Source organism: Hippoglossus hippoglossus, chromosome 20, assembly GCF_009819705.1.
Source record: "Hippoglossus hippoglossus isolate fHipHip1 chromosome 20, fHipHip1.pri, whole genome shotgun sequence".
NCBI classification, from domain to species: domain Eukaryota; kingdom Metazoa; phylum Chordata; class Actinopteri; order Pleuronectiformes; family Pleuronectidae; genus Hippoglossus; species Hippoglossus hippoglossus.
The window spans coordinates 9,536,350-9,548,596 of record NC_047170.1 but is presented as its reverse complement, the minus strand read 5'-3'; the positions used below and the strand labels follow the sequence as shown (position 1 = coordinate 9,548,596).

Sequence of the window (12,247 nt, the reverse complement as noted above, 5' to 3'; positions counted from 1 at the left end):
CGATGCAGATTTAAATTTTGAGTGGCATAATCCTTTATAACAGAAATATCTGGACTTTTTTAAAGGTTCATTGTGTAGAATTTAGTGACATCTGTTGATGAAGTTGTATGTTGCAGCTGAATACCCCTCACCTCACCCTCCCCTTCCAAACATGACAGAGAACATGTGGTAGCCTTCATTTGTCATAAAAACTCAAAAGGTGTTTAGTTTGTCCAGTCCGGGCTACTGTAAAAAAAACATGGCGACCTGCTCCTGCGATATGGACCTGCTCCTGATGTAAATGTAAGTAATTTAAATATAAAGGGGTTAAGAGAACAACAAATTAGTACGATTTAGATAAAACACTAGCTAAAACATAACTCGGATTATTTTATATTCAATTTCTGCCAATAGATCCCTTTTACCTAATTCTTACACACTGGACCTTTAAAAAAGAGAAAATGATTTTAATGGCACATCTCTCGTTCTTGTAGAGAAGATTTTCTAAGGATGTAACCTAATTGACCCTTCCTGCACAACTTGTCTGCCTTTCGGTTTCCCCTCTTATTTCATATCCCACCCCTGTCAAATGTTTCACGCTTAACAAGATGACGACCTCATCATCCAGGCACAGCGTCATTCTCTTGAGGACACATGGGACAGACAGGATGAGATGGAATTCCTGCAGTATTTTGACATGTGCCTCAGCATGCGCCCATTTTGGCACATTTAAGGCTATAATGGGAGTAAGTCAGTTTCTCGTTTAACACAGTGGTGGCTCTGGCTGTCACAGACTCATTTGGATCAGGACAGAATTGGGGATGTGTGAGAAAATAAAGGGGGGCGCTCCTGTCCTCACTCAGCAGCATTTATATTGGTACGATTAAACACACCAGATTACCTGGCCTTTATTTGCCAGCTCTGAGCTCTGTCTCCTCAGTTGTAGTGTGACTATATTAGACGGGAAAAGTATGAATTATTAATTGTATAAACATGGAGGGGTGTAATTGTCTGGCCCTATCTCTCTCTGCTGTGGACTGATGTGGAAATGAGCTTCAGTCTGAGTCACAGAGATAATGACTGGAGCCGAGTTAGGGAGAGAAAGGAGGGGCCAATACAGAGAAGGGGGTGAAGGGAGAGGTATCACAAAGTAGAAGAAGACGGGGTGGAGGGTGACAGCAGCTGTGCAGGGATGACACTACGAAGGCTTGGACCTTTATTTTGTGTCGTCTGTAAAATCAGTCATCAGGAGACATGTGCATGTCCCCGAATTAGATATTTATCACGTCTGAGCGTGCATGCTCAACCCCTACATATACAGCGTTCATGTATCAGTGAGTACACAGACACGCGCAGGGTTCGTCTGTGTGTGTTCGTGTGTGACTCTACCTCCTCTCCTGTTGAGCTTGGCGTATCCGGCTGCGTATCCATTGGAGAAAACAGATGAGCTGGTGAAGGCTGTGTGAGGCAGAGGGGAGGCCAGGGCCTCGTCACATTTTGCTGTGGAGATACAGAAAAAGAAAAATGGAGAGCCGAGGAGGGATGGAGGAGAGAGGAATGATGGGACAGAGAGTTGGAAAGGGAGGAGCAAAGAAAAAGAGAAAATGTAAACATTAGTATTTTGTACATGAATAAGAGAAACAGACATTTATTAACACCAAAATAAGTCGGCAAAAGGCTCTGTACACTAATTCTAAATCACAGCATTGTACATTAAATGTTTCATAAAGTATTGGCAGGATAATATCTCCTTGGCTCAAGCTCCTTTTATTTTTCATTCGCTTTCACTCACTCACTCACAAGAGTATAGACACATGGGCGAAGCTGAAGGTTGATGGAAGCGGCCTTTGGGCCGAGAACTAAGTCGGGTACGTCAGTCATGAGCCAACAGGGGCATCAAAAACATTGTCTGAGTTCAAGTGCACGGGCAAAGAATGACTATAACAAGCAAGATGACCTTGTAACCAGATGCAGATTCATAATAGATTTAGAAGAGAGAGAAAAAAGGAAAAGAAATGTAAAATAAGTGGACCAGTCGCATTCAGTAGATTTACTCAGCCTTGATTCACAAATTGTTGGGTCACTTTTAAACTTCTTGAAGTGAAATTCTACTTGAAATATAAAGATCTAAGAAACTGCAGACAGCTTCTATATAACTTTTTATGATAATGTAATAACTAAAGGCAGTGGATGTTAGTTTCCTCAATTTCGATGTTTATTGTTGGTTATGACATTGTGAGGGTTTAATATGTGGCTTTATACGAATCCCATATCACTTCAAAAAGGAGTGAACATTTTAAATGCAAAATACAACGGCTTTACAGTGGCCTTTCCCACAGCACATTACTATGAAAGCAATAAAGCAGACCTGCATCCAGATACACACTCCCCCCCCCTCCCCTCCAGTTGCATGAACTGTGTACCCAAAGTAGCCATGAGGAAAATAGAGAGAGAGACCAGAGATGTAGTGCTGCTCAGTCCATGCTGACCTCCGTGTAAACCCACAACTCCTCGCATTCTCAAAAGAAATCCAAGCGAGCGAGTACAGCGGAATATGTCAGAGGCACACAAAGGCAGCAAAGATTACACTGGACAAATACACAAATATATATTCCTGATGCACACACACACACGCACAAAGTCACTCTCCTCTCTCTCTCAATTTTCCCTCTTTCACTCACTCATACACACAAACAAAAATGCACTCGCCTCCTCGGGTACATTAGGCTTCACGCAGAGAGAGAAATTGTGAATGGTCTGTCAGGCCAGGTAGAGGCAGTCAATAGTTCTCTGTCATGCCTGGCCTGTGTGTGTGTGTTTGTGTGTGTGTATGTGCGACTTGGAGTGTGTACGAGGGAGATTCAGGTGTAGCAGAAATAGAGATGTTTGTCTTTCCTTACATGATTGTGTGTGAGTGTCAGAGCTTCTTGGGCTGTTGGCTTGTTAGACATATTACTTTTTTGTCACAGGTGGGTTCACGGCGAGAAAAGTAATGACATCATCAGATCTTGATAATGTACGACTGTGTGCGTCCGGGTTTCTGTCTGTGAGGGGAAATGGTCTGCAGTGTCCCTCTGTCTATATTTACCCGACACAGCCTGTTTTGACCACACACACACACACACACACACACACACACACACACACACACACACACACACACAGTAATGATGTCTGTGGCACACTGACCTTGCACTGAAATAGTAGTAAAATCTGCCAGCACCCATAAGGTGACTGGCTCGCCATCACAGAAACGAGTACAGCGGAGCAGAGTGTCCTTACTAATAGAGTTGGTTGGTGTCATTTTATGAAAAATTATACTTGCACCAACTTGGCCTGTGCCATAAGAATGAGTGTATTATATTATAAGGTGAATATATTATAGGAATGCATTTGCAACTGCTCCTCTCAGGGAAGGACGTTGGCTTCTTATGGGAGAAGGTGAACTGGCTCTTTTTTGTTGACTGTTTGTATGCAATGCAAAGGAGGGCATCTAACCCCGCCTCCCGGCGGATGTCATTGGAAGTGACTTATGCAAGCGCACTCTGTGACGTGTTCCTGCTTATCTCCTTTTGCAACTGCACCACAGGTGCACCGCTCCTGCAGCAGCATCTGCTCATGAAATTAGGAGAATTCTTCAGGTCATGCTCAAGTGTCTGAGAAATTATTCTTGTACCTAAACTACAAACACTGATACACAGACACGAAAACACACACACACACACACACACACACACACACACACACACACACACACACACACACACACACCGACTCCTCTCTCTCTTCTGTGTTTGTGAGGACGCTCATTGACTTAATTCAGTCCCGAGCCCCTTACTCTACCCTGACCACTAAAGGTCACCGGTTCTAATCCCTGTTTCTGTGTGGAGTTTCCATGTCCTCCCTGTGTCTGTGGGGGTTTTCTCTGGGTACTCCGGCTTCCTCCCACAGTCCAAAGACATGCAGAGTGGGGGTAAGGTTTACTGTAGACACTAAATTGACTGTAGTTCTGATATTGAAAGGTTGTTTTTTACCCTGTATGTTGGCCCCGGTGAAACACCGGTGACCTGTCCAGGGTGTACCCCACCTCTGGCCCAATGTCAGCTGGGATTGGATCCAACCCCTGACCAGAGGATCTAGGGATCAAACCACCGACCTTCTCGTTTAAGGACGACCTTACTTCTACCTTCTGAGTCACAGCCGCACCGAAGGTGTGTCAGATCATTTACAATTTGATGTTTCCGAAAAATGAAGACCAGCTAAAATGTCCTCACTACCCCCACCCCCAAAAAAGACGATAACTCAACCTGGTCCACACACCACACGACACACACAGACAGAAACACTGAACTTTATCACTGCACACAGTAAGGACTGGGACGGGAAGAAATGGATGGAACGAGAGAGGGCACGTTAATGGCAAGGAAGTGGATTTTAAAGCTGTGGAGAAAGACATAGTGCATTTCTTCAGCTCCTGCAGTTATTTCCTCAGGGCTCCCTCTCCTCCCCCGGTGGAGGGAAACTGCTACGTGGAAGGAATTTAGTGATAAGATGATGGAAACGATACCTGTAATCAACCGGCTAATGCTCCCTCGCAAGATACAAATGCTTTGGAAGACATAATGATGCAGCCAGTCATACATTCGTTTAATGAATTGTGTGTGCACGCTTGGGTGAGAATGCACTTTGCCTCTGAAACACGGCAATACCCAGCATCTAAACCTCTAAAGTCTAACAGTCTCTAATTGTGATAATGGCTAGCCCCCCCTGAGGTATCACTGGTTTACCTCCGAGGTATCATATATAATATATATCTTCTCTGGGTAGGAACTTTGAGTTGGGCTATTGTCTTAAAATTACCAGCAATAAATCTCACATTGTCCGTTTTCTCATTTTTCAGCATCCTAAAGGAATGCACCTCTCCAAACAATAGTAGTACACTTAAATGATTTATTTCTTTGAGATGATTAAACAGCAGTGCAGGGTTTCCCCACACAGGTAAACTGGATTTTAGTTTTTACTTACAGTGCCTTGCATAAGTATTCACCCCCCTTGGACTTTTTCCCATTATGTACTGTTACTAACTGGAATTCAAATAGACTTAAATAAACTTTTTCCCGTTTGATCAACAAAACATGCATAGTACTTTGGAGGTGCAAAATAAATTTTATTGTGACACAAACAATAATGAGAACAAAAAAGTTGACATCTGTTGGGTGCATAAGTATTCACCCCCCTGTGTCAATACTTGGTAGAACCCCCTTTCGCTGCAATTACAGCTGCAAGTCTTTTGGGGTATGTCTCTACCAGCTTTGCACATCTAGAGATGGAAAGGTTTGTCCATTCTTCTTGGCAAAAAAGATGAAGCTCAGTCAGATTGGATGGAGACCGTCTGTGAACCGCAATCTTCAAGTCTTGCCATAGATTCTCTATTGGATTGAGGTCTGGGCTTTGACTGGGCCATTTTAAGACATTAACATTCTTTAATCCAAACCATTCCTTTGTAGCTCTGGCTGTATGTTTAGGGTCATTGTCCTGCTGGAAGATGAACCTCCGCCCCAGTCTCAAGTCTTTTGCAGACTGCATCAGATTTTCTTCAAGGATTTCCCTGTATTTGGCTCCATCCATCTTTCCCTCTATTCTGACCAGTTTCCCTGTACCTGCTGAAGAGAAGCATCCCCACAGCATGATGCTACCACCACCATATTTCACTGTTGGGATGGTGTGCTCAGGGTGATGGGCAGTGTTGGGTTTTCGCCACACATAGCGTTTTGCATTGAGGCCAAAAAGTTCAATTTTGGTCTCATCTGACCAGAGCACCTTCTTCCACATGTTTGCTGTGTCTCCCACATGGCTTCTGGCAAACTCCAAACGGGATTTTTTATGGATCCCTTTCAACAATGGCTTTCTTCTTGCCACTCTTCCATAAAGGCCAGATTTGTGGAGTAGACGACTAATAGTTGTCCTGTGGACAGATTCTCCCACCTCAGCTGTGGATCTCTGCAACTCCTCCAGAGTAACCATGGGCCTCCTGGTTGCTTCTCTGATTAATTTTCTCCTTGTCCGACTCTTCAGTTTGGGTGGACGGCCTCCTCTTGGTAGGTTTGCGGTTGTGCTATATTCTTTCCATTTTCTTATGATGGATTTTATGGTGCTCAGAGAGATGTTCAAAGCTCTGGATATTTTTTTATAACCTAACCCTGCTTCATATTTCTCCACAACTTTATCCCTGACCTGTTTGGTGAGCTCCTTGGTCTTCATGATGCTGTTTGTTCAGTAATGATCTCCAACAAACTCTGAGTCCGTCACAGAACAGGTGTATTTATACTGAGATTAAATTGCAGACAGGTGGACCCTATTTACTAATTATGTGACTTGCAAATGTGACTTGTGAATGCAATTGGTCGCACCAGATCTTTGTTAGGGGTTTCACAGTAAAGGGGGTGAATACATATGCACTCAACACTTTTCAGATTTTTATTTGTAAATAATTGTGAAATCCATGTAATATTTCCCCCCACTTCCAAATGATGCACTATTTTGTGTTGGTCCATTACATAAACTCACGATGAAATAAATTTTAATCTGTGGTTATACCATGACAAAATGTAGAAAAGTCCAAAGGGGGTGAATACTTATGCAAGGCACTGTATTTATCTTAGAAAGTGACCTATGATACATCATGTCCATCAATAATTCACTGATATAACTGGTGCAACACATTCTGTTGCACCGTAACTACACAGATAATAGATCATGAAATAAAATAAAAAAAACACCTACATGAACGCCTGAACAAAAGCATCCGCTGGGTGCAGAGTTAGTGTGCAGAACACCAACATGTTGTATGTTTGCTCGGTATCAAATGTCGTTAGCACATGAAAAAACATTGGAAAGATTAATGAATGCAGACCACACGGTCATATCCTCGTGACTGAAGTGTGAAATCGTATCCCCTGATATTTGCCCACGTCTCAAGTGCAAAGTAGGGTCCTGTATGTTCTGCCACTTTAGGCCAAGCAAATGACTACAATGTCCAAGAGCAAATGTCAGCGTAGTCCCCTGAGAGCGAGGGACAGATAGTTTTACGCATGATGGTATGATAAGAGAGGAGAAAAAGGTAGGGGCAGCGAGGGAGGCTTCGGAGAGAGACATACTTAAGATGAAAAAAAAAAAAAAAAGAGGAAACAGGAGAAAAAGGACAGAGGGTGACAGAAAGGAAAATGGCTGCCTACCAAAGCCTTCTTAGTGACATTTCCAGCGAGGTAAATAACTAGGATGTGGAAAAATAGCTACGAGGAGATGCGTCAGCTGGCTGCCAACAGTTGGGCCCAAAGCCATGGATAGACAGTGTTTGGCCAGCTTGTTCAAAGCCCTTACATTGCTGCCACATCTCTGAGGCCAAAGGCAGTTGGACACAAATGGGGCGTTATACATCCGGTGTGAAATTCACGACATCCTAAAGATCAGTTGGCAAGGAAAACTAAAACTAACTCAAATTTGTCATCCAGAATGTGGCATAATAACACAAAAACCTGCCTTGCCTGGTGGAATTCTTGTATAAATTGTCGTACGTGCCCCAACTGGCCCTTCAGGCACATTCGTAACAAAGACATGTAACAAAGCATTCGGCACAAAGGAATCACACCATGCATTTTTTACATGACCAGATTACCAAACTCGTTCAGTTTTCTTTTAAGAAAACACAACAGAAAAAAACTGCTTTATTCTGTCTTTATTCAATGACTGTGAAACCAGTGTGTGTGTGTGAAGCTTTGGTTTGGTGCTGTCGAGACCGTCCCCTCAGCAACACTGAATGGGACTTGGGGGCTTTTTCTGGCCTCCAGTCATGAACACAGTGCAAGCTGTCAAAAGTGCCAACAGCTGCACAGAGATGCAGTCTTACGCTCCGAACAGCCAACTGAGTGTGAGTGTGTCCGTCTGTGCATGCCTTTGGTCTCTGCTGTGGCTGGGAGCGGAGTCTATTATGAGTTGCAGCAGGGCACAGTAATTACACATGTTTACATGGCCACCAATGTTTCGGATCTGAGCCAGAGCAAGACAACAGCCTGAATAAGAAACTTTCTGATGACCTTGACTCGACTATGGTCATACTCAGAAAGCTTTTTTTCAAAGCATTATGGGACATTGACATACGGCAGTTAGCAACTAAATGGTTTCTGCATGTGAATATTAATCCGTTATCAGCTTTTTAATAGCACTCATGTGCAGATAGCTGTCGATAAGAGGTTAGCCAAAATGTTGAATGTAAAACATATGATGTGATAAAAGAAACTAGTCGGACTGTAAATGGTGTGAGGCAAACAGAGGACCAGGTCTTGGCCCAGATATCAGCTGTCTGCATTGGAAGGAAAAGATTGGCTGGTAGCCCCAGAGGTCTTCAGACTATAGCTGATGGGCTCAGAGATTGCTCACTGCTCGACGACTCATGCCCTGGGTTAGACTGTAAACAAGTAGTAGGACGTAATGTTGACGTGTGTCATACACAGACTATTCACATGTAAACAGGAATATTAATGGAATATTCTATAAGTAACCTATGTAGATATCATAATAAAATTAACGTCTTATTCAAAATAAGGTCAATAGTCTGACAGTTGCGGTCCATGTAAAAGTATTCTCTGTTCGACCAATTCTTAATCTACTTGATTACAAAAGGATGAAAAGTGTTCTGCATTTTTTTTTTATCATCAAATTGTAGCTGGAAATAAAAGATGCTGCTGTCAACAAACTATTAACAGCAGAAAATATTTGTTTTGAGATCCTGCTATCAGTGTAAACACAAGCATCAGGAAACTCGCATCCCCTGACTGTCACTTTACACTTCACCTGTGAACATATGAGCATTTACCAAGGTCAAGTTCCACTCATAGTTGTCAAACCTCTCAAATTAATGTAACCTGTAAAATTGCCTTGAAAAGCATTTTGGAGTTGCTCGCCTTCCTCATGCGGTCAAAGAGACAGAGTTTAAAAACTGGTCAAATGGCCTTTCGCTAATTAGCAAGCAGCTACATACGCATGTTGTCATGTACACCTGGAATTGCATGACAGCAGCTCCCTAGTGGGTTTCACAAAGAGGTATAGGACACAACTTAACAGATGTTCCGCAGCATGGAAAAGGCCGCTCTAATTGGCATTACAGATGGTTGTTCCTACCGTTTGCCACCGTCTTTAGTCTATAAACAAGAATTGTGAAGTTAGAACAAGATGCAGTGTGTTAACTAAACCAACGTGAACTCGAAGGTCACTCAGAGAGCGCATACCCCCCTCAAGCAGGTATGAAACCACATTTAAATTCGCTACATACAGATTTTTACATGGATCCGCACCAATTTGAACACTTATGATATCACTGCCCTAAACATGCCTGACTTTTTTCATCAAGAACCGTGAATTAATCTCTGAGAAATCAAGGAACAAGTTGAAATATATATATAGATCTCCTGCTGCTCCGAAGAATGAACAACAACTTTCCTGACACTGTACAACGTTTTCCTTTCATATCCAAGTCACTTATATCAAAGTGAATCCATCAAGTGTGGCTTTAGTTGTGTAATGGACACATTGTATACTCTCAATTCAGTATAAAGTTAGATTATGGACCTTTGTGTGAAGGGCTCCCACAGCTTTGTGGCATGAAATAGCGGACGGCAGCGGAGTGAATGACAATCATCTAGACCCCAGGGTGGGAGCCTGTACGGTTTCAATTCACACAAAACTTCAGTGGTTCTTAATAATTCTCGAAGGGATATATATATATATATATATATATATATCTATATAGTAAAATGTTGGCAATTGTCTATTGTTAGAATGTATTTATTTTAAATAAAAAGTTTCAAGCCCTTACAAAAAAAGAAAAGAAAATAAGCTGAAAAGAATTGAGCCACTCTCAACCCTCTCTCTGTTTAGAGATGTATACAGTGTGTATGTGAAATCTGACTCACTTTGCCTGAGGGTGAGGTGCCTTGTTATTATATTCATCTATTCATCTCTGAAGATATTTCCTCCTTTATTTGCATCGTTCCTTCTGTTCTCTCCGCTTTTCCTCCCTCCACGTCTGTTCACGGGGGTTCATATGTGAGGGATTGAAATTTAAGATCTAATTAACCATGTTTTTTCCCCTCGCTCCTTCTGGGAAGATGTTTCATAAAAACACAGAATCTCTTCTCATGCTGCTGATTCACTCGGGCTTATTTCTCTTTCAGCGCTCCCCATCCTCTGCCTTTGTGGACCACCCTCCAACTACCCACGACCACCCCCCACCCCCCCACCCCCAGGCCTGCCAGCTCTTTTCTTGAGCCGCTAATCTAAATTTTTTGGTCCAGATTCATTTTTCATGTCTTGGATTCCTCACCAAACAATTTTTGTCAACAGATCTGGTGCCCTGTGCCAATGCGAGCACAGACCAAGCACATAATGAGATGTTCTGGATGAAGCAACCACACATGCAGACAGAGAACCAAACACACACTCGCACACAAACACACCAACAGACACACACACACACACACACACGTACCTTTGCTTTCCAGCTTTTTTCTATATCTGTCAAGTGACATTTATGCTAACTTTTGACATTTTTCAAAAAACAAAAAGGCTTCCAAGAGTTGGACAAAATGGAGATTGAAGCCTCGACAGATCACACAAGAAAACCAGAAAACTGGAAACCATGTTCAATTCATTCTGATCTTTGTGCGACTAATGTTGCACAGATTTTGATTGAAGACAAAACCTAAGAAACACATTTGGCAGCGAATGCACCAGTTCGTACGAATCTCACTGGCATCTCTGTGAGACAATGTGTTGGACGGATATTTTACAACCGACATTTGGTCACAACAAACACTTGTGTCAAATGTCAAATCGGCGATTCATCGGCGTAACAATGGACAAGTTGACAGTTTCATTTGTATTTACATAAAACACTCGAGTGGAAATCACGCTCTCAGTTTGGCTTCCATGTCCCACTCTGCCTCCTTCAAATAAAAATCCTGAGATCGCTTGGCAGCAGTTCTCACTCTTCTAATCAAGGCCTTGCAGTCAGTTTGTTGTGCATAACACTGGCCAACACTCTTAAAGTTTGTCCAGTAGTAAAGTTTGTCCACGGACCCTCTGCAGGCTTAGCTTCAGTTATCCCTAGCCAATCAAATAAACCCTTGTGAGTTTGCTATAAAAGTGCATCTATTATCTATTCCTGTAGTTAAAGGGCTGCTCACGGTGACTGACTGTCACTGGTAATCCATAGAGCCTCAGGCGGGTTTATAGGGAGGTCAGTGCCGGCACCCTATCGCCCCTTTTTGGCCAGCCACCCCTGGTTCAAAGTATTCATTTGGTGAACTCTTACTTCCCTTTGGTATTGAGAGATCAACTTACTCAACAACCTCATCGTTCTGGATTTTTGTCATTCTCTGCCACCCCACTTCCCTTTCGGTGCCAGGTCAGATCAGTTATTTCTGCCCGATTCAGTGAACTCTGCTTAGAGCTGCATGAAGCATTACCCTCCGTCTCTCATCAATACACTCTCCCTGCAAAGGTTTGTCTGTGTGTGTGTGCGTGTCTGTGTGTGTGTGACAAAAGCTATTGCAGGTTAGAAAATGAAACAAAGCGGTTATGAATGTGTGTGTACGTATAGCTCCTATTATATATATAGGGTGGGTGTGCTGAAGGCTAAATCCATATATCTAAGTGCCCACAACCTGCACGTAATTAACAACTGATTTACTAAGGGAGCAACTCATTACACAATTAGTTACTGGGACTGCCTTCGACTCGCACTCTTCAAAAGATGGAGTGTTTGAAAAGATCAGCAGCAGCAGAGAGAAAATCAAAATGATCTACTTTGTTAAACAATACAATCTCCTGTCTCTTGACCGCAGTATTATTTTGGTCAAAAATGGCATTACTCAGATGACATCTATGGCATTTGTTGTACAATCCATACCTGCCCCTCTCATAATTAAAACATTTGAAGCCTTTCTGGTTATCATGTGAAGCCCTCCCCGAACGACCTATTGCCCCAAATATCAATTTCAACTCGACTCATTCCAGTGGCCACATAACGGAAACAAAAACTTGTGAATTATCTTCCCAAAGCTGAAATAATACACTTAAATTTCAACCCACTTCTAGATAAAATCAACACAGATATAAAAATACGTTCTGGGCTTTATCTCTCACTGGAGGGTAAGGTAAATATGATAAAGACAAATCCCCATTTATGTGGAGCTAGTTGGTGAATAAGACT

At 42.5% G+C, this 12,247-nt stretch overlaps 1 protein-coding gene across 4 annotated transcripts in view; it reads right to left on the bottom strand.

Moving 5' to 3' along the window:
• The window catches only part of cntnap2a (contactin associated protein 2a), a 318,658-nt gene that overhangs the window by 184,931 nt on the left and 121,480 nt on the right, over positions 1-12,247 (bottom strand). For all 4 annotated transcript variants that reach the window (XM_034572776.1, XM_034572777.1, XM_034572778.1 and 1 more), the window contains exon 2: positions 1,369-1,479. In XM_034572776.1, the coding sequence (XP_034428667.1) occupies positions 1,369-1,479 (111 nt within the window). The remainder of the gene's footprint in view (positions 1-1,368; positions 1,480-12,247) is intronic.